Source organism: Dendrobates tinctorius, unplaced genomic scaffold (assembly GCF_039654945.1).
Source record: "Dendrobates tinctorius isolate UK_male_01 unplaced genomic scaffold, ASM3965494v1 ptg000206l, whole genome shotgun sequence".
NCBI classification, from domain to species: domain Eukaryota; kingdom Metazoa; phylum Chordata; class Amphibia; order Anura; family Dendrobatidae; genus Dendrobates; species Dendrobates tinctorius.
Genome location: NW_027361873.1, coordinates 2,550,700 through 2,573,857, shown reverse-complemented (window position 1 = coordinate 2,573,857; position 23,158 = coordinate 2,550,700). Strand labels below are relative to the sequence as shown.

The window sequence follows — 23,158 nt, the reverse complement described above, 5'->3', positions numbered from 1 at the left end:
CGCCGTCTGCGCTGTCCAGGAGCCTGCAGGTTTCATCCCATCTCAGATCCTGAGGTAAAAAAGCTCCCGGGCGATGTAGCAGAGCTGGAGAGGTTGTTACAGGGGTATTGCTCAATCGATCCACCCTATGGGCAGGGGGATGGAGAGCTATGGGGCTGATTCAGGGCATCCAAAAGCGCTGGTCAAATCTTCTCCGTGCGTTCCCCCTCATATCCGTAAGGGGTACCGGGACCGTAAAGGTACCATCGCCATAAGAATCAGCCCCAGTCGTCGCAGGGAAGTGTACGGGGAGGTATACTCCGTGTGCTTTCCTGTTGTTGGTTCGGGGGAGAGCAGGCCGTAGAAAAGAACCGTCGCCCCCTTCACTCCATTAATTAAAAAATAAAAATTTACAGAAAATTAAAAAATAATAAATACGGTGGGGTCTGAAGCCAGACCCAAGTGCCTCCCACAGACACTAAGCAATAAGTGGGGAATTCCCAGCCAGCGTGAGGGTGTATACTGCAGGTGAGGAGTTAACTTTTTCCTGTCTTTACTTGGTGTCCTCCTAGTGGCAAGCAGCATAACACCCACTATCTGTGTCCCCCAATGAGGCATAGAAGAAAATGTTAAAATGCACTCACTGATGGATTCTCAGTTAACCCATTCTGCAGTCAGCAACAGGCAGTGCAAAAATTGGGATACAGAAAGCAAGTGTGATTAGTGTGATTTATTTATGGGGCGACAAAACTGTCACACTCGCAAGCACAGCAGAAAAGAATACAAGAACCACTAAAACACCGCAGCTAGGTTTAGAAATGAAAAGCCTTATTTTTTGGGGAAATTACTGTTGAACTGTGAACACTCACCCATCTTTCCATCTTCCACAAAGAGAATGTGAAGTGGATACACAACGCTAAAGTAAAATACGTCAATGTTGTTTTTTACTGCCACCTGCGGGAAAACAGAGTACTGCATCAAACCGCAAAAAAAACATTACGCCAAGGTTCATAAATATTGGATGTTGTACCGATGTCACGATAAGCAAAAAAGGATGATCTTATTTCTAGACAGGGAGAATCCTACATACACAGATTAACATGCAACACTATGAGCAACAATGAAAGCGGGCGATATACCTGCAAGTTATTGAGAGGCTCCATTTTCATCACAGACCCAACTGTATTTAAAGGGAGAGAGACTTCTGTAGATTGGTTGGGGGCCAAGGGAGTGAGAATCTGGAGTGGAGCCGCAGGGGCCAAGCCAAAGCTGTCAAAGTAAATTTAAAGGGTTAGGCAAAATGAATAAAAACAGTTGTCCCAAATGCTTTACTCTGGCCAACTCTATACCTGTTGCGATTGAACTGTATGGCAAAGTCACTCATGACCTGAAGGGCTCGATTGGTAAACTGCAAATCCATGAATACTGCACCGGACCTTCTAGCAAAAGTGCCACTGATTTCCAGGCCCTTGCCTTTCATGGCATGTAACCATACCTGTCATAAGGAAGCAGAAGAGTGATGAGCAGCTACCCAGGCTGCATGGGAGGGAAGCACGGACAACTAAAGCGCACATGGTTTCTTTTAGCAGCCTTTAACCAAGCTTTCCAAGCTCCCCTCTCCCCCTAAACGAATGAGAAAAAGTAATTCTGACACCGCATTTTGGGTTTTCTTTTGACTCCCTTCATCTGTGTGGTAAAAAAAAAAATGACACGTAAAAAAACGATTCTCTGGAAAGTTTACGGGAAATCAAACTTCAACAGTTTTGGTTTGTTTTTTTTAATGTAGGCGGAATTTTTTTCAGAAATTTGAAACATGGATTTTTGCGAGTACTCACCGTAAAATCCTTTTCTCTGAGACGTTCATTGGGGGACACAGATACTGTGGGTGTATGCTTCTGCCGGTAGGAGGCTGACACTAAGTGAAAAAAAGAGGTTAGCTCCTCCTCCGCAGTATACACCCTCGCCCCTATTGCGGGCGGAAATCAGTTTGGTGTCAAAGCAGTAGGAGGACAACAAATCAGCTTTAATACAGGTACAACATGTCCAAAGGAAAACACCACCCTTATATCAAATAAGTAAACACATTCATTTAAACAAGAGCCAACTGGCTAATAGGGTGGGTGCTGTGTCCCCCAATGAGAGTCTCGGAGAAAAGAATTTTACGGTGAGTACTCACAAAAATCCATGTTTCTCCTTCGTCTCATTGGGGGACACAGATACTGTGGGACGTCCTAAAGCAGTCCCTGGGTGGGAGATTGACTCACCGATCCAAACTACATGCACCTCCTGTTTAAAGGTGCACCACCGTTGCTTGGAGAATCCTTCTACCCAGGCTTGCATCCGCCGAGGCCTGAGCATGGATATTATGTTTGGCAAATGTGTGCAGGCTGGACCAGGTTGCTGCCTTGCAAACCTGTTCCGTCGAAGCCTGATGCCGAAGCGCCCACTGCCCGGGTAGAGTGCGCTCTGATCCCTGCTGGAATCGGCGTGCCTCTAATGCAGTAGGACTCCTGAATAGTCAAACGAATCCATCTGGCTATGTTCGACTTTGAGGCAGCGAGTCCCTTCCTGCGTTCTTCAGGGAGCACGAACAGCGTGTCCGTCTGAGGAAAGGGTGCCGTCCGCGACACGTACCTCCGGAGGGCTCTTACCAGGTCTAACGTGTGAAGAGCCTTCTTCCACACGGTGCACCGGTGCTGGACAAAATGAATGCAAAACAACATCTTCATTGATGTGAAAAAAAGAGGACACGACCTTCGGCAGAAAAGGAGGGGCTGGTCTGAGGACCACCTTATACCTATGGAAAGTGAGGAACGGAGCTCGGCAGGATAGAGCCGCCAGCTCTGAAACCCGCCTGATGGAAGTGATGGCCACTAGGGGAACAACTTTCCAGGAAAGGTACCTCAAAGCGATATCCTGAAGCGGTTCCAATGGAGCTTCCTGCAGAACACTTAGGACCATGTTAAGAACCCAGGCGTCCATCGGCGCCATATAGGGAGGTATCAAGTGGGACACTCCCCGGATGAAAAGTTTTCACCTGCAAATTGGTAGCAACCCTGCACTGGAACAGGACGGATAAGGCCGACATTTGTTTCCTACGGAAACATGGGGCAAGGCCCGAGTCTAATGCTCTACCGACTGAGCTATCCGGGCTCTCTGCGCCCGACTGGAGAAAAACCAAGATGTTGGAGATCGAGAATCTTAGCGGAGAAACACCGCAGCCTCGACATCAAGCAAAGAACACCTTCCAGGTGTGGTGATAAATTCATGCTAAAGCAGGCCTCCGAGCGCTAATAGTTGTAGCGACCACCTTGCTCCCGAACCCTGCCTGGGTTAGAATCCAAGATTCAACGGCCCTGCCGTCAAACACAGGGTCCCTGAGTTCGGGTGGCAAATTGGCCCTTGAGACGGTAGATCAGGGCGCTCTAGCAGGCGCCCAGGAACATTGGCGAGCAGCTGCCTTAGATCAGCGTACCACGCTCGACAGGGCCAGTCTGGGGCCAGCAGAATCGCCGGCCCCCCTTCCGTCTTGATCCCTTTGCTGACTCTCGGGAGTAGTGGCAGTGGGGGAAATAGATATGAGAGACGAAACTGGTTCCATGGCAGAACCAACGCGTCCACCGCGAATGCCTGCGGGTCCCTGGCCCGAGCGACATGTGGGCACCTTGGCATTCACTCTGGAAGCCATCAGGTCCACATTCGGAGCTCCCCACAGTTGACAAATCTGTTGAAGAACTTCGGGATGTAGAGACCACTCTCCGGATGCAAGACCCTGCCGGCTGAGGAAGTCTGCCACCCAATTTTCCACGCCCGGGATGTGGACAGCCGAAATCACCGAGTGGTTTGCTTCGGCCCACTGAAGAACGTGCTCCACCTCGCGCATGGTTGTTCTGCTGCGGGTGCCCCCCTGACGAATTATGTAAACCACCGCCGTGGCGATGTCCGATGGAATCCGGGCGGGGCGGCCTGCTAGAAAGTGATGAAACTTCTGCAGAGCCAGCCGAATTGCTCGTATCCCCAATAAGTTGATCGGGAGGTGTGCCTCCTGTGGCGACCACTGTTTCTGGGTTGTGTGGTGGCGAAACACCGCTCCCCAACCGAGGAGACTGATGTCAATTGTCATTATCAGCCCATTACATGGGGGGAAAGGTTTCCCCTAGGCCAGAGAGGAACTGGTTATCCACCATGCGAGCGAATGCCTGACTTGAGAGGACAGTTTGCACCACCGATCGAGCGTGAAAGGATTCTTGTCCTGGGCTGACACGAGGCGTGCTGCAGGGGGTGAAGGATGGAACTGGACGAAAGGTATCGCTTCCATTGCTGCCACCATTTTCCCTAGGATCCTTATCGCGGATCGGATGGTATGAGGGACTGGTTGGCGTAGTATCCGGACTCCCTGCCGGAGACTAGCGCCCTTTCCTGAGGGAGAATTATCGACCTTCAGCAAGTGTGGAAGATCATTCCTAGGAAGGAGATCCTATGAGCTGGCACAAGGGATGATTTCTTTGCATTGACCAACCATCTAAGCGGCAAGAGTATCTAGCGTGATGTTGACACCTTCCTCACATGCCCGTATTGACGGGCCCTTGACCAAGAGGTCGTCCAGATAAGGCAAGACGACTATGCCTCGAGAATGCAGTGTGTCCCTGACAATTGCCATAACCTTTGTGAACACTCTGGGAGTCGTGGCTAGCCTGAAGGGTAGCGCTACGAACTGATGAATTTGTTCAGAAGCATTAGGTCCAAAAACAGGCCTGACAGACCCGTCCTTTCTGGGAACCGCAAAAAGGTTGGAATAGAACCCCTGAGCTCTTCCGTGTTCCGGCACTGGAACAATGACTCCGTTGTGCAGGAGCGACTTGATGGCTCCCAATAGAGCCCTTACCTGGGTATCCACCCTGGGAAGCCGAGAAAGAAAAAACCTTCTTGGAGGGTATCTGACAAATTCTATTTTGTAACCTGAGGACACCAATTCCTTTACCCATGCGTCGTGAGCGATGTTGGCCCAGACGTGGTGAAAACAGAGTAGGCGGCCGCCCACTTTGCTGGTGTCGTCTGGTAAAGACCTCGAGTCATTTGGCCGATGATCCTTAGGCTCTGGGTCCCCTCGACCTGGCCTGTTGAGCACGCATTCTCCCCAATGGGTTGGCTCTATATGACCTGCCGCTCCCTATCCTGGTTGGGGCGGCCTGAGGTGGCGGAATTGGGCCCCGTAGTCCACCCGGAGTCTTTTAACGCATGACCCCGGCCCGGTCTTCTATTTGGGTCCCGGACCAGGCTCAGACTGCTTAGCGGCCGCCACCTGACCAATGCCGTCACGCCCGGCCTAGAATGGCCGGTGGCACTGCGAAAGGCCCAAAAACGTGCCTGAACCGGGTGACGAAAAAACGATTTAACCTGTTGAGGGAGAAACCCGCTCTTTCCTCCTGTGGAGTCGGAGATAAGTTGATCCAAAAATAGGCGGCCGCACTGATAAGGCAGGGAAGTCAAGGACTTCTTGGAAGTAGAATCGGCCCGCCATGTCCTCAACCACAGGGCTTTTTAGATAGAATTTGCATTAGCGGCAGCAAGTGCTGAACAATTGGCCGCATCCAAAGACGCATTCAATACATAATCTCTGGCTATCGTCATCTGACCTGTGACCTCCGAGATCTCTGCAGGTAGATCCTGCTCCTGCGCGACCTTGTTTAATGTTTCTGACTATGATATCAAAGCCTTGGCTACCAAAGTTGCTGCGAACGAGGGAGCAAGTGCAGACCCTGACGCCTCATATACTGAACGAGCTAGGCTCTCAATAAGGCAGTCCGTGGGATCTTTAATCGAGGAAACCCTAGGGGCAGATAACAGGGTCTTAGTGGCCAGGCGTGAAACCGGAGGATCCACTATCGGGGATTCCATCCATTGTTTACGGAGGTCCGGAGCAAACGGATAACGCGTTTCGAGTGCCCTTTAACCCGAGAAAAACGCCACTTTATGCCCCATTGCCGCTGCGGTATCATCCTCAATCCCTAGGGTCTGATTGATGGCTTCTATGAGGCTGTCCACTGTTTCACGTGACTCTGGAGTGTCCAGGTCAATGGGCTCGTCTGAGTCGCAATCTGAGGTCTGCTCGCTATCAACCACTGGTGACGGGGAGCGAGAAGCAGATCTTACGGATGCCGAAGGCACCGGATGGACTGGGCGACACCGTGTGGATTCGTTTCCCCCGGGTCTGCCTGGAGTGAGGGCGGCCCCTGCAGGCCGGAGGCTCCTGTGAGGTGGAGGTTCCCTCTAAAGGCGGCGAGACACTGTCCCTGCCCCTATCTGGGGCTTGAAGGGATTCTATTGTTCTCGTAAGTGACGCCATGTACTGTGACAGTGATCGGGCCCACTCCGGGGGATTTGACACATTGGTTGCGGTCGCAGGGGAGGGCTCCTGGGCGCGTTTGGATTCGCAGGCTTCGCATAAATGCTTGCTCTGCGCCCGCGGAAACGCAGCCCGACAAGAGATGCATGCCGCGTAAAAGAACATGTGCGTGGCTAGTGGACGCCGCGAGGCGTGCTGCGGCTGTGGGCTCCAGCCCAAAATCTTCGCAGGAGCCCTCCCCTCTCCTCTCCTCACAGATGATCCTCTTCAGCCTGAGCGTAGGTATGTGAGGGGGGTCTTTGATAAAAAATAGGACGGTGCAGGCACCCTAGCTCCATCTAACCCCTTCAGGGGGTGAGGACAGGGACCGTCCACCTTGCAGCACCGCCGTCTAGCTTTGGTGGAGCAGTGGGGGCCGCACAGACTAGTCTTGTGCCTCTGTGCAAGCCTATGGTTTCAATACCTAGGGGTGGACAGGGCTAAGTCTGGCATAATGTCCCACGTCGCGGGAAAGGATACGTGGAGGGATACTCGCACGTGCTCGCCCGTTGATGGTTTGGGGAGATCAGACCCTTTCAATAGGATCCGTCGCCCGTCTCATCTTCATAGTAAACTAGCAAAAAAATAGAGATCCAGACTGTGTGTGCCTCCATAGGACACGAAGCAAAAAACTGATTTCCGCCCGCAATAGGGGCGAGGGTGTATACTGCAGAGGAGGAGCTAACCTCTTTTATTCACTTAGTGTCAGCCTCCTACCGGCAGAAGCATACACCCACAGTATCTGTGTCCCCCAATGAGACGAAGGAGAAAAATAAATAAAACTAAGATGTGTTTTGCCCTACTTTTGAGACAGATTTTTTTTTTCACTTTCCATAGAGGTGTGAGAAGTTTTGGATATTTTTTGTATGATGTTTTTATTAAGTACCATTTTGGGGTACAGATGATGTCTTGATCACTTATTATTTTGTGAATGGCAGTTAGTCAAAAAACAGTAATTCTGGTGTTTCAATTTAATTTTTAACTTTTGTTACTGTAAGGATTAAAAAAAAAAATCAGACTTGTCAACTCTGTGATACCAAATATGATTATTTTTTTTATTTCTAAGCTTTTAATGGAGGAAAAACAAGGGAGGAGGGGGGATTCCCACTAATATTTTAAATTTGTTATATTTTTTCTTAGTTTGGACTATGATTGCCCAAAGGAAAGCATGGGCCGGATCGCGCCTTAAGAGAGACTGACAGCGGCATTTAAAGGGTTATACAAAAATGATCAAACCTAGCTCTGGTCACTGCTGTTAGCGACTTACGCTAGCTGTACATCCGTGCTGTGTTTGACCAAACCTCCGACTCTTCAGTGGTCACTACTGAGCACGTACATAAAGTGCAGCACAGATTCATCTCACCTAAACCTCCCACTCCACAGCACTGGTCACTACTGAGCATGTACATAAAGTGCAACACAGATTCATCTCACCTAAACCTCCGACCCCACAGCACTGGTCACTACTGAGCATGTACATAAAGTGCAGCACAGATTCATCTCACCTAAACCTCCGTCTCCACAGCACTGCCTCACTACTGAGCATGTACATAAAGTGCAGCACAGATTCATCTCACCTAAACCACTGACCCCACAGCACTGGTCACTACTGAGCATGTACATAAAGTGCAGCACAGATTCATCTCACCTAAACCTCCGACCCCACAGCACTGCCTCACTACTGAGCATGTACATAAAGTGCAGCACAGATTCATCTCACCTAAACCTCCGACTCCACAGCACTGGTCACTACTGAGCATGTACATAAAGTGCAGCACAGATTCATCTCACCTAAACCTCTGACCCCACAGCACTGCCTCACTACTGAGCATGTACATAAAGTGCAGCACAGATTCATCTCACCTAAACCTCCGACTCCACAGCACTGGTCACTACTGAGCATGTACATAAAGTGCAGCACAGATTCATCTCACCTAAACCTCCATCTCCACAGCACTGCCTCACTACTTAGTATGTAAATAAAGTGCAGCAAAGATTCATCTCACCTAGAAACCGAGATCCTTAGATCAGGAACAGACCAGACATTGAACTATAGTACCCAATTTATTATATATTTTAGGAATTTGAGCTGATCCATTTTATACTGACTCCACAGCCCTGTTTTTAACATTGGAAAGTATAGGAGAAGCTTTGTAATTTAATTCTTTTACGCATTCCGGAAAAACAATGATAAGGCTACTTTCACACTTGCGTTTTTTTGTGCTGCGTTTTTGCGCATAAATGCACATGCGTTTTTTTCCCCTATATTTAACATGGGTGCGCATTGTAATGCGTTGGTATGCGCATGCGTTTTTTTTGTAGTGTGCGCACGTCAGCGCAAAAAAAAGCATGTGTTTTTTTGCAAAAACCATGCACAAAAAACAAGAAAACGCATTAAAAAATGCATAATGCGCTTTTATGTGCGTTTTTACTGCGCACGCAGCGCAAAAAAACGCAAGTGTGAAAGTAGCCTAACACTGATGATACACTGATGGAATATACTGATGACACTGGTACCATTTTTTCACGGACATGTGAAGGGGGCCGAAGAGGTAGCTGTATGTATAACAAATATCACTTACTGACTTTGGAGCCACATATGATCCAACAAGAGCACCTGTTCCACTGCCCAAATCAAAGATGTCACCGAGTCCTCCAGAGAGTGGAGGTCCAAGGGGGGCAGTAGCCACTGGAGGAGCCATGAATCCAGTAGGCATCTACAAGAGAGGCACGACAGACATATACTATACAATGGGACACTATATAAGTAATATGGTATTTCACAATTACTATGACCAAAGTAAAAGCAACGTGTTTATCACATGATTCCATATATTGGGTTATGTTTCTCATTAGGAGACAAATTATGTCAACCTTGGATTCAATCAGGAAAATATGAGACATAATTTTTGGGAATTGATTCACAGGACCCAGTTCATCGGCCATATCAGTAATCTGTGGCCGCTGGACTGGAGCCCAGAGAACCACCTTCTACCTCTCGAAATCATGGTTCAGCTTTTTATTTCATAACACCAGGCTAACTAATCAAAAGAACATGCCATCGTGTAAGAGGCAGTTCTCAGGGCATCTCTCCAGCGGCCATAGAATACTGATGAAGCTGATGGACCAAGACCTGTAAATCGAATTGCACCAAGTCTAGTCATAATCCAAGGTTAAATGCTAGTTAAAAGAAGTGACAATCAATGGGAATAAGGAATTTTACTTACAGACAGATTTGGACCGGTGTCAGCACCAAGCTGTAAAGTAAAAAAATGTATTTATAAACTTAAATGGTCTTTACAGAACTACCCTAAAGCCCCCAAGATGTGATGATGATGCCTAGTCCCTGGTGTGAATGTGTACCATGATTGGAATTTTAAAGGGTTCAAAACTACCCCAACAACCCATGCACCATAGACGCATACTTCTCCCTAGCATACCCCTTCTGAGTCTTCCACAATCTTTGAAGTTGAAGCAGATGAGAAGGGAGGCAGAGCACAGGCAACCAGAAACAGGCGGGGAGACACACAGAAAAGCCGAACAGCAGGCAGGAGCAGCCAAGGAAAGAACAATAACAGAAAGAGAAAAGAAAAATGATAGAAAGGATCAGCCGGATACACTATGGAGGAATGAGGAATTATTTTCAAAGCAAATTAAAGAGATTTAAAGGGACTTCAGACAATATTTGGCAAAACTTCATTAAAGAGATAAGAGGATGTTATGTGTCACAATTTAGTCCCTGAGCTCTGATACTTTATGATTTAGTCCATAGATATCAGTCCATATAAAGAGGTTGTCGGGCGCAGCACACTTCCGCATCAGTAGGCAAGTGGTGATGATGATGCAGGTAACATGCAAGTGTCCTATTCATTAAAATATCAGAATAGAAACCAAAGGTGGGTCGTCTTAGCTGCTGATGGAGATCCGAAAGAATGGTCTAGGAGATAAAAGTAGAATGGTCCAGGATACATATGTATGGGGTTATATCCTGATGAAGAAGTGTGAAGACTTGGAAACACAATAATAAAACCGCATCAAGTCTACTTTGTATCCTGGACCATTCTTTCGAATCTCTATTAGCAGTGCAGACGACCGACCTACTGTTTCTCCCCGGAATTTCAACATTTTTGACTAATTTAAGCTTGATCCTTGTTGTGCGATACACAACTTTACCAGATGAGCAATTCCCTGCACCTTATTGTTCTTTGTCATAGGATAAGACTTTGTGCTTTTTGCTCCTGAACCTTTTCCTACATTCATTAAAATAGGACATCTCTTCCTATCAAAAATTCACGCGCTCTACGAACGCAACTTTATAAGCGCCACACACATCACGATGCGGGAGTAAGCAGAGCTTGGCAAACCCTTTAACAGTGGAGGGCCTGAAGTGGAGGTGGTGTTGAGGGCATGAAGACAATATGGCAAACATTGAGCATATTCTGTCCTGTGCCATGGCTATATATTATTGACATAGAAATGAAAAGTCACTTCTTAAATTGTCTGTCAGTGCATAATGATTGTTCAAACCAAATATGGCTGCTCACTGCTTCACGGCACGGCCAATCATTTATATACACCTTCCTACGTTCTTGGTTTCCATCCTTCTCTGGCCCTATGAAGCCAGAGCTATCAATCAAGCAAGGGGGAGGTGGAAATTTAGGAAAAACAAGTAGGTGGATAGCGTATAAAGGATTGGCTCCGCCGTGAAGCACCGAGCGGCGGGACTTAGTTTGGATGGTCGTTCTGTGCTGACAGAGTCCCTTTATATATCCCAATTCCTATATTTTAGATGGTAAATAGAGGGGCTGACCATTATTACGTACCAAAGTGTCCAATCCACCACTCAGGAGATCCACTCCACCCAACGGTACAGAACTAGTAGTCAGGGGAGGTCCACTGACTGGTGGTGCTAGATCAAGGTTTAGGAGGTCACCCAACAGATCGCCCTGAGATGGGATGACTGACGGGTGCGTTTCTGCTTGGGCTTGCACTGTGGTAACGGCATCCGGACTCTCTGCACTCTCGCTGCTGTGGACAAAAGGGAAGTTAATTAGCAATGGTCTGTCTGTAATTTAACCCTACATCTTTCACATAGGATCTCATGTCTGGTTTTTATGTAGTGACAAAGATGCTTTTATTTTGGCAAACGAAAAGAGCAGTTCAGATTTCTATACATGCATATAGGGCCGTTGTCTAAGACTAAGTACTCGCACACTAGTATGAGCTATCACATACATCAGTTAGATACAATGCTAACCAGAATGGGACATACATGAGACCCCATGGTTATAAACCTCCCCAAGCAGCCAAATTTTATTTTTGCATTTTTGTTTTTTCCTTCCCTTCTTTCAAGAGCCATACCTTTTTTCTTTTTCTGTCTACATAGCCAGAAAAAGGGCTCGTTTTTGGTGGGACGAGCTGTAGTTTTGATCGCCACCATTCACTGTGCTAAAGAAAAAAAAAACAAAAAAAAAAAAAAAACACAGGGAAAATTCCAAGTGCGATGGGATGGAAAAAAAAAATGAAAGGATTCTGTAATTGTTTTTTGGCTTATATTATTTCTATAGGTTAGTATCATTATGGCGTGTCAAACTGGTCCAGGTTTTTTTTTTTTATTATACTAGTGGTGAAAAAAAAATACGGAAATTTGTTTAACAAAAAAAAAAATAAAATTTTTTGTCATTGTTACTTTTATTGTTTTCCAAGACGTGTAACATGTTTGTGTCTAATTTTTAGCGGGGCAAGTAGATGTTTTTTATTGCCACCATTTTGAATGATACGTTTCAATTGCGTCTTATTGCACTTAATTGCAGCAACCAAAAACCAGAGCTGGGTTTCTGTTCCCGCACCGGGACGGATGGTATCTGTCATGCATTTAAACCATCACTGCGTGTAAACACGCAGTGGTAGTTCAGCTCCAACAGCTGTCTGTGACAGCTGAGAGGCACGACAACGGGTGCAGGGACCCAAGCCTTCGGTCTCCGCACCTAGATCGCTGTCATTGCACAGGAGATTGTGAAATATCAGCACTTTCTGCCTGATTAGTGCAGCAGCTCAGCACTGCCAGTGGCTGAGGGTCTGCAATAACAGCCAGGAGCTGTGTCCACGCCTCCCCTGGCTGATTGCAGCGTTCAGGAGGGAGGCAGAGGGACCTCATCGCAGGGCCCGATCGTTGCCATGACGACCCCTGGGTTATCAAGCTACGGAAAGCCTCTGAGACCATGCTCACAGCATGATGCCAGAAGCTTTAAGAATAAGTATAATGCAGTGCAATGCTAGTGCATTGCAGTGCATTATACCTTCAAAGTGAAAAAAGTGAAAGTCCCAAAAAGGGATTACCATATTTTTCGCTTTATAAGACGCACCCCCAAATTTGGTGAAGAAAAAGAGAAAAAAAATTTTTTTAATGTTAAATGGAGGTGTGTCTTATAATGCCAGTGTCCATCTTTCAAATCATATATATGTCCCTCATCCTGGTATCTATATAACCCCCATTCTGGTACATGGCCCCTTTGTGCTGGCACATAGCTCCCCCATCAAATCCTTGATATGTCCCCCCGGTCACTATATGCCCCCCTGCTAATGCTGACATGCACATGCCCCCCCGTCCCTATATTCCCCCTGCTGGCATGCACACAGCACCCCCCGTCCCTATATTTTCCCCTGCTGGCATTCCCCCCGTCCCTATATTCCCCCCTGCTGGCAAGCACATGATAAAATAAAAAACAGTTAACTCACCTTCCGATGTTGGCTCCGTGTTCCCAGCTCCCCCATGACTCTTCCTGTGTCTGTGCTGATATCCAGGAGCTGCTCATACAGGCATTTCATTGTAGCTGCAGGACCTTCCATCACATGACCGCAGTGCTGCACACTGGGAGTCACCTGACCGCAGGTCCTATTGGCACAGACACAGGAAGAGCCAGGGGGGAGCTGAGTAGCACAGAGCCATCATCAGAAGGTGACTATATTGACGGCCCGGGGGGGAGGGTGCAGGCACATGCAATATGCGCTGCTCCCCTGTCCACCAACTCTGCGCCGCTTCAGCACCAGGGTGATGGACAACAGGTGCATTGAATATTACATGAGCCTAATGAGCGGGAGCACTGAGTACCCGCTGTCTCTGCAGCCCGCAGCCAAAAACACCCCAGCCCCCTGACACCACTCCAGAGCCGCCCCCCCCTCCTCTACAGCACACATTCGGATTATAAGACGCACCCCCCCACTTTCCCCCAAAATTTGGGGGAATAAAAGTGCGTCTTATAATCCGAAAAATACAGTAGGTGAAAAAGTAAACATTTTTTTAAAAAAACGTGAAAAAAATAAACCAAAAAGTACACATTTGGTATCGCCGTGTCCATAACAATCCGATCTATATAAGTGTTAACCCCTAGTTAAACAGGAAAAAAGAAATATAGCTCCAGCTGCTTGAAATTCTTCTTTATTAAGTGGAATAAAATTGACACATCATAAGACTCTCCATATAACCACACCAGGACAGGAGGAAATGAGGCTACGCGTTTCTACCTACATGGTCTTTATCAAAGCCATACTCCGCACCCATCGCAAGTCAGATATATATGTAATCAACCAATGAAATTACTTGCATAGATCACATGACATCTTCGACAGGTCCTTTGCATGAACAAGACATGACATATAAAAATGCATCCAACAACACAAAAATTAAATTAAAACATTAAATCATGTCTTATTTAGGCCATTCGGATATCTAGTGTTTAAGTGATAGATCCAAAATGCCTCTCGGGTGAGAAGGCAACGTCTGACGTCTCCTCCCCGAGAGGACAGGTTCACACGCTCCCTGTACCTTAAAGTTTGATGTGTTTCTGGCATGACAATCATTAAAATGCCTTGAAGCTGCTGACATATTTCTTTCAAAATTATTTATGTTGACTATATAAAAAAAATAGTCCATAAATTTTTACTTGTTTTATATGAGGATGAGAAATTAGCGCAGATCTTGGCATCCGGTGTAAATGTGGTATCTAGGAGAGCTCCTTCACTGGGGAATATCTTATCTCCAAGCATGTTTTCATTGAATAGCAAAGAGTCTAAAGAAAATTGGCTTACCACTAAAGGTTTTTACAAATGTGGCGCAAATATATGTAAAATGTGCAAACATGTGCAGGTATCTAAGGAGTTCAGTAATAGTGATCACACTTCAGTTTTTAAAATCAAAAATTACATCAATTGTAACTCATATAATATAGTATATAAAATTAATTGTGATCAATGTAATTTGTCCTATGTCGGGTGTACGTCCAGACAACTAAAAATACGGATCAGGGAGCATTTGCATGATACAGTCAACATAAATAATTTTGAAAGAAATATATCTCAGCAGCTTCTAGGCATTTTATTGATTGTCATGCCAGAAACACATCAAACTTTAAGGTACAGGGAATTGAGCGTGTGAACCTGTCATCTCGGGGAGGAGACGTCAGACGTTGCCTTCTCACCCGAGAGGCATTTTGGATCTATCACTTAAACACTAGATATCCGAATGGCCTAAATAAAAGACATGATTTAATGTTGCACTACTGTTAAATGTTTTAATTTAATTTTTGTGTTATTGGATGCATTTTTATATGTCATGTCTTGTTCATGCAAAGGACCTGTCGAAAATGTCATGTGATCTATGCAAGTAATTTCATTGTTTGATTACATAGATATATCTGACTTGCGATGGGTGCCGAGTATGGCTTTGATAAAGGCCATGTAGGTTGAAACGCGTAGCCTCATCTCGTCCTGTCCTGGTGTGGTTATATGGAGAGTCTTATGATGTGTCAATTTTATCTCACTTAATAAAGAAGAATTTCAAGCAGCTGATGCTAGATTTCTTTTTTCCTGACGTTGATCTGTACGGGGCTCCGTGATACTGCTTACTGGTGAGCTGGCTTTTTCCGCTAACCCCTAGTTAAACCCCTTCAAAGAATGCCGTAAAAAAAAAAATTGTGTTTAATCATACCCCTTGGAAAAAGTGAAATAAAACACGATCGAAAAGATAAATAAATAAAAGTAATCACTGAAAACTCCATCTTGTCCCGCAAAAAACAAGCCACCATACCGCTCCATCAGCAGAAAAATAAAAAAAGTTATAGCTCACAGAATAAAGCAATGCTAAAATTATTTTTTTCTATATATTTTTTATTGTGCAAAAGTGCCAAAACACACAAAAAAATATAAACGTGTCATCGGTGTAATTGTACTGACCCGAAGAATAAAATTGCCTAATCAAATTTGCCACACGCGGAACGGAGAAAAAAAAAAAAAACAATTCTTGAATTGCTGGTTTTAGTTCATTCTGCCTCCACAAAAATCAGAATAGAAAGTGAACAAAAAAATGTCATGTGCTTGAAAAAGATTCCAATAAAAAAGTCAGCTTGTCGCCCAAAAAACAAGCCCTGACATGACTCTGTGGGCCGAAATATGGAAAAATTGTAGCTCTCAAAATATGGCAATGCAAAAAAAAATTCTTCTTACAAACAAAGCGTCTTAGTATGTGACAGAAGCTAAACCATAAAGGATATAAATCTGGTAACAAAAAAAAAAAAAAGAAGAAGGAAAGAAGGGGAAAAAAGAGAGAGGAGCCAGCGCCGCTTAAGGATAGAACGCATAGCATAGAGTGCATATGCACATAATATCTGACTGTATTCAAAATGAGATATTTGGCAAAAAAATTGATCAATTCAATTGAGCCACCCCGCCGCGCCAAGGCAATCTCATGTGGGGGAGTCCTACTCTACGTTTTTAATAAACACTGTGCCATACGGCCTCCTAAATACATTAAAAACAAGACCACATTAAGTGCAATCCGTACCTGAGCATATCTAGATCGCTCCCATGAAGCCAGATAAGGCAAGTGCAGATGAAGGCCAACAAGGTCTGAATGTAGACATGTCAGGTTTAGCCTGCACACATTGCCCAACCAGGAAACATAGATGAAGGGCGATGCAGGTTCAAACACAGGTGCACAATTAAATAAAGCTTGGGGCAGGGTGGGGCTGCTGTGTGTGCACAGCAGCCTAGATCCATCACAGTGAACACAGAAAAAATGACGAACATAACCCAGCGCGCACGGCAAAAGTGGTGGTCAGCCACATACCAACATACAAAAAAAAAAAAAAAAGGAGAGAGGAGCCAGCGCCGCTTAAGGATAGAACGCATAGCATAGAATGCATATGCACATAATATCTGACTGTATTCAAAATGAGATATTTGGCAAAAAAATTGATCAATTCAATTGAGCCACCCCGCCGCGCCAAGGCAATCTCAAGAAAAAATGGCAAACATAATATCTAACTGGGTGGCTCAATTGAATTGATCAATTTTTTTGCCAAATATCTCATTTTGAATACAGTCAGATATTATGGCATATGCACTCTATGCTATGCGTTCTATCCTTAAGCGGCGCTGGCTCCTCTCTCTTTTTTTTTTTTTTATAAATCTGGTAACGTTGTAATCGGATCGACTCGAAGAATAAAGTCGCCTAATCACTTATACCGCACGAGGACCGGCGTAAAAAAATATAACTAATTCTTCACGTGCTGTGGATCTGTTCATTCTGCCTCCCAAAGATCGCAGTACGGCTTAGCGCATATTTATCCTGCACTCTGTGCTGAGCACTTGCATCGGGGTTTCCATGTAAATTTCTGAAATAAGTGATTCAGACAGAACCCCCAGCGGAATATTCCCTATAATGAGGCAGATGCAGGCACTGTGAACGCCATAGGACCTGTGATCTGGCGGTTTTGTGCACCTCTAAAAGGAAGGACAACGCTGAACAGAGGCCAGACGGAGTGCAGGGTAACTCTGCTGCCTCATTATAGTGAATGGATCCCTCAGGGGTTTCATCTGTCACGTAGGAGTCGCTGACACTATGCACATAAAAAAGTTAGCTCCTCCTCCGCAGTATACACCCCAGTGACTGCAGTAAATTAATCAGTTAGTGAGAAAGCAGTAGGAGAAGCAACAGAATAGAGAACAGACAACTCAACTGTAAACGTAACAGTACAAATAACAGGAGTTTTAAAATATAGGAGGGTGCTGTGTCCCTCAATGAAGGCTCCGAGAAACAGATTTTACGGTAAGGAACCAAAAATCCTGTTTTCTCCATCGCTTCATTGGTTAACACAGGAACCATGGGACGTCCCAAAGCAGTCCCTAGGGAGGGAAAAATCAAACTTCCACTAGGTCAGAGAACTCACCATCACCGCCTGCAATATGCTTCTGCCTAGGCTGGCGTCCGCCGAAGCGTAGGTGTGGACCTAGCAAAATTTTGCGAATAGAAGACCAGGTTGCAGCCATGCAAAGCCGCAGCACAGAAGCCTTGTGTTGCACCGCCCAGGAGGTGTCCACTGCCCGAGTAGAGTGAGCCTTAACCCCAAAAGGGGCACTCTGATCATGACTCGGTAAGTCTCCAAAATTGCTGATCTGATCCAACGAGCAGTAGCCGCCTTGGAGGCCGGCAGGCCTTTTCGCGCACCATCCGGAATGACGAAAAGGGAGTCTGTCTTGCGGAAAGAAGCCGTTCTACCCAAATAGTCCTCCATCGTCCTGAATAGGTCTAGTTTGTTCAAGGAGAAGTCCAGAGGATGAATTGGACCGGGACAAAAGGAAGTAAAACGATATCCTCATTTAGGAAAGCGGATAACACCTTTGGAAGGAAGGATGGCGGAGGCCGCAGAACCACCTTATTCTGGTGAAGTACCCAAAGGGGGAGCGACAAGGGCCCCAACTGCGAGACGCGCCGGATGGAGGTGATGGCCACGAGAAAGGCCACTTTCCAGGAGAGAAAGGACAGGGAAACTTCCTTGAGAGGTTTAAAGTGCGCGCGCTGCAAGGCCTCTAAGACTAGATTGAGATCCCAGGGATCCATGGGAGCCCGACACGGGGGTGCTGCATTAGCTACCCCCTGAAGAAAAGTCTTGACCTGCGGTCGCTAGGATAACATCATCTGGAAAAGAATGGAAAGCGCAGATACTTGACCCTTTCGAGAACTAAGGGCAAAACCCGTGTCCAGGCCCGCCTGAAGGAATGCTAGGATAGAAGGGAACGAAAAGGACATAGGCGGGATGTGATTGGACTCGCACCAACTGAAATAGGCCATCCACGTGCGATAGTATATTCTGGAAGACGAGGGCTTCCTAGCCCGGATCATTGTGTGAATTACCCGATCTGGAAAACTTGACTTTTTCAGAACCGCGGTTTCAACTGCCACGCCGTCCAATTAAGAGACCGAGAATTGGGGTGGCGGATCGGACCCAGAGACCGCAGATCTGATCTGTTTAGCAGCTTCTAGGGAGCGTCCGCGAGAAGGTTGACGAAGTCCACGAACCAAGACCTTCTGGACCGAACCGGTGCGATGAGAATGACTGGTACCCCTTCCACCTTGATCTTCTTCAACAGCTTGGAAGAAGAAGAGGAGGAAACAGATAGGGAAGCACAAACTGAAACCAAGGAATGGTCAGAGCATCGGCGCCCACCGCGAGAGGATCTTGGGTCCTGGAAACAAACCGTGGGACTTTCCTGTTCAGACAGGACGCCATAAGGTCCACATCCGTGTCCCCCAACAAAGGCAAATTTGGAGAAAGATCTCTGATGCATTGACCATTCCCCTGCCGCGATGCCCTCGCGGCTGAGAAAGTTGGCGGCCCAGTTGTCCACGCCGGGAATGTGCACAGCGGATATCGCTGGAACCGTCACCTCTGCCCAATGGAGGATTTTGGAGACCTCGGCAAACGCCAAGGAACACCGAGTCCCTTCCTGGTGGTTGTCATATGCCACTGCTGTGGCATTGTCCGTCTGGATCCAGACTGGCAGACCCTTGAGAAGAAGCTTTTCCCAGTGAAGTAGGGACAGAAAAATTGCCCATATCTGTAGGACGTTGATCGACACAGCAGCTTTTGGCACCGACCAACGACCCTGGACGGTCAGATGATGAAACACCGCACTCCAGCCGAGAAGACTGGCGTCCGTCGTCACAACTTGCCAGTAGACCGGAATGAAGGACCAGCCCTGGGAGATGAGCGGTGATGTCAGCCACCAATTGAGGGACTGTTTGAGACGGAATGAGAGTCGAATTGGACGAAGCAGGGAAGAGACAGACCTGTTCAACTGCGACAGGATGGCCTGCTGAAGCGGTCCTGAGTTGCAACCATCCTCCCTAGAACCGTCATGGCTGTACGGAAGGACGTAAGGCGGGGATCCTGCAGCCAGCGAACAACCCGCCGTAACAGTATGCCTAGAAACACAAGACGTGTTGGAACAATGCAAGACATTTTTTCCAGTTGAAGATCCACCCGAATCGGATCCGGGTGTCGAGAACGATGGTTAGACTTTCGTGAGCCTGGGTCAAGGATGCAGCATTGATGAGGATGTCGTCGAGGTACGGAAAGAGCACGAGACCTCTGAGCCTCAAGATGGCCATTAACGCTGTCATATTCATAAAAATCCTGTAACAGTGGCGAGACTGAACGGCAGGGTAACAAACTGGAAATGCTCTCGATGTATCGCGAAGCGCAGGGGACTTCTAATGTCCTGAGAAGATAGGGACATGCAGATAGGTGTCCTGAATGTCTATGGAGCACAGGATTTCCTGCGCCTCCATGGAAGCGATTACTGATCGAAGAGGCGCGATTCCTTGAAAAGGTAGGCTGGTAAGGGACTTCCTTGATGATAAGTCCACCTGCCAGGCCTTAAGCCAAACTGTACGCCGAAATGCAACAAAGTTGCTGCATGCCTGAGCAGCGCAAGACGCGGTATCCAGGGAGGCAGAGACCAAATCCGGTTGGCGAGCTCTGCCAGCTGCTCTGGTTGGGCTCCCGCCAGAATGCCTTGGTGGAGATCCTCAATCCATTTTGCTATGGCCCTTGAAATCCAAGTGGAAGCCGAGGCCAGACCTAGCGCAGACGCGGCCACTTCGAAAGCTGACTTCGCAAAAGATTCTATATTTCTGTCATTAGAATCTCTCAAAGATGCTCCATCAGAAATCGGAAGGACCCTGATGAGATAGTCTAGCGACCAGCGAGTCCACGGAAGGAGAAGCTGACCAGTTGGCGGTGAGCTCCTGAGGAAAAGGATATAACATGCCAAGGCACTTTCCTCTTTGAAAGAGTCTGGTCAGATTTTCTCTTTCCCTGGCGACAAGCTTCTCGAACTCAGTATGAGGAGCGAAGACCTTGGAACGTGGTTTAGACTGTCTGAACGAAACCACCTGATCTGCGGGTTCCGCAGAAGTCTTTCATGCAAATGTCTGGTTGATTGCTCCAATGAGGCTCTGAACCATATCCCTCATGTTAGCGATATGGTCCGATTCTAGCTCCAAAACGTCCTCATAGGGCGCATCCGAGAACGCCTCGCCTGACTTGGGGATGAGAAACGAAGGTCGTAGGGACGGACTGTGGGGCGAGATGGAACGGGAAGAGGAATTAGACCGATGCGCCTGCCTGGATCTTTTTCGGCTAAAGTTGCTAGGTTCCGACGGAGCTTCCTGTGACCTGCTGGTTCCTGTGGAAGTCTGCAGGGACAACTTATCAAGCACGGACACCAGGGTCTAAGACACCCTGATGAAAATCCACCACAGATTGTGACAGAGGAAGCCCACCCTGGGATAGGGGCCATGCTCTCACGTGGGTCAACTGGGGGCTGCTGTACGGTTAGAGAGGACCACAGTGGAGGAAGAGGAGGAAGACGGAGAACGATGGCTTAGAATTAGACATGATGAACAATCCCACTAAGCGCTGCTAGAAGGTTAGGGGACAGGAGAGCAGAGGAGGGTGTCAGTCTGCAGTGCAGCTACTCACGGCAGATGTCGTGTAGGAGACTTCGCAGCTGTAAAGAAGGGCAGGCAGGTCCGAGATGGATTTGGCTCCCCTGTACACCAGCCGGAAAATGGCGTCTGCCAGGAGACGCAGGGCAGAACGCGCGCACTGTGAGGGTAGAGGACGGCCAGAAACCGGGAAGCCCGCTCTCAGCTAAACGCGGGGCCCGGAGGAGCAATATGGCGGCGGCTCCAGCCCACAGTGGAGGCTGAGGGTAGTGGGCGGAGCCTGACGCCACACAGGAAGAGGAGAGAGAGACACGGGCGGGAAAAAAGCCCGCCCGGAGCAGAGAGGAAGGGGGCGGAGTCAGCGCTGAAACTAGGCCCAAGATGAAGCCGGGACCTAGATTACAGCCGGCGGCCGCTAGAGCGGGAGGGGGGCCCGCGGAGGTGATAAAACAGCGCCAAACGGGTCCCCACAGTGGCGCCAGGGTGTTAAAAGTGGCGCAAACAAAGCGCCATGACGCCACTTAGACAGGCTGCAAGGGGGCACAAAGAACAGGAAGCCTCTGTGTGCCAAAGCACCCTCTCTTCCCCAAAGGTTCTGCGAAGCAGTGCTGAGGCCCCCCAAACCAGCCGCAAGGTATGAACTGTGCTAGCTGCTTCAATAAACAGCTTCTTTTTTTTTCTCTCTCTCTCTCTCCTCTTCTTCTCCAGTTTTCTTCTCCTCTTCAGCACCTGAGGAGAAAAGAGGGAAAAGTACCTCCCCAATCACGAAAATCGGATGTCCGGAATCCATGTTGCGGGACGTCCGTGTCTCCTCAACCGACAGGCTCTAGTGGGCGAGTGGGTGGGAGACGGAGGCAGGACTGGGTATTCTCTTACGGATCACCTAAACACGCTTCTGTGTTAGGGATTTTGGGGTTCTGCCGATGAGGATACGAGGTGGCAGTACACGCCGTACTCAGTCTCTGCGTGGGAGTACAGTTGTGACCGTTCACACTGTATCCCTCCAGTACCTGAAAAGGAACGACGCACATTAGGTAGATATGGGTCTCAAGAGAGACCCGTGTCCACTTCCTACTGACACTAAGCTAAACTGATTAATTTACTGCAGTCAGTGGGGTGTATACTGCGGAGGAGGAGCTAACTTTTATGTGCATAGTGTCAGCGCCTCCTAGTGGCAGCAGCATACACCCATGGTTCCTGTGTCCCCCAATGAAGCGATGGAGAAATATGATTTTTTTTTTATTTTCACGGCTCTACATTATTAACTTCTGTGAAGCATTTGGTAGGTCAAAGTCCTAACCACACATCTAGACAAGTTTCTTGGTGGGGTCTAGTTTCCAAAATGTGGTCAGTTATGGGGGGGGGTTTCCACTGTCAGGTGCTCTCCAAACGTGACATGGCGTCCGTTCTCGATTCCAGCCAATTTTACGTTCAAAACCTCAAAAGGAGCTCCTTCCCTTCTGAGCCCTGCCATGCGCCTAAAGAGTGGTCTTCCTCCACACATGGGGTATCGGTGTACTCAGGAGAAATTGCACAACAAATATTGTGGTTCATTTTCACCTGATATCCTTGACACAAAAAAGGTTAAATTCTTGTGAAGCACCTGAAGGGTTAATAAACTTTTTGAATGTAGTTTTGAACACCTTGAGGGGTACAGTTTTTAGGATGGTGTCACTTTTGGGTATTTGCTGTCATATAGGCCCCCAGAGTGACTTCAAATGTGATGGGGTCCCTAAAAAAATGGTTTTGTAAATTTTTTGGAAAAATGAAAAATCGCTGGTCAAATTTTAACCCTTTAACTGACTAACAAAAAAAAAAAATTATGTTTCAAAATTATGTTTCAAAAATTGTGCTGATGTAAAGTAGGCATGTGGGAAATGTTATTTATTAACTATTTTGTGTGACATAACGCTCTGATTTAGGGGCATAAAAATATCAAAATTTTTGCCAAGTTTATATTTTTTTCACAAATAAACACAAGAAATTTTACCACTCTCATAAAGTAC

General features: G+C 47.1%; 1 protein-coding gene across 3 annotated transcripts in view; it reads right to left on the bottom strand.

Moving 5' to 3' along the window:
- Nucleotides 1–23,158, bottom strand: part of AP1B1 (adaptor related protein complex 1 subunit beta 1) — a 65,414-nt gene that overhangs the window by 15,495 nt on the left and 26,761 nt on the right. For 2 of the 3 annotated variants that reach the window (XM_073554089.1, XM_073554088.1), the window contains exons 14-20: nt 11,188–11,392; nt 9,805–9,825; nt 9,592–9,621; nt 8,947–9,081; nt 1,329–1,474; nt 1,119–1,248; nt 849–933 (exon numbers count right to left, since the gene is read on the bottom strand). In XM_073554089.1, coding sequence (XP_073410190.1) covers nt 849–933; nt 1,119–1,248; nt 1,329–1,474; nt 8,947–9,081; nt 9,592–9,621; nt 9,805–9,825; nt 11,188–11,392 — 752 coding nt within the window. The remainder of the gene's footprint in view (nt 1–848; nt 934–1,118; nt 1,249–1,328; nt 1,475–8,946; nt 9,082–9,591; nt 9,622–9,804; nt 9,826–11,187; nt 11,393–23,158) is intronic. The other variant, XM_073554090.1, reaches the window with a different exon arrangement.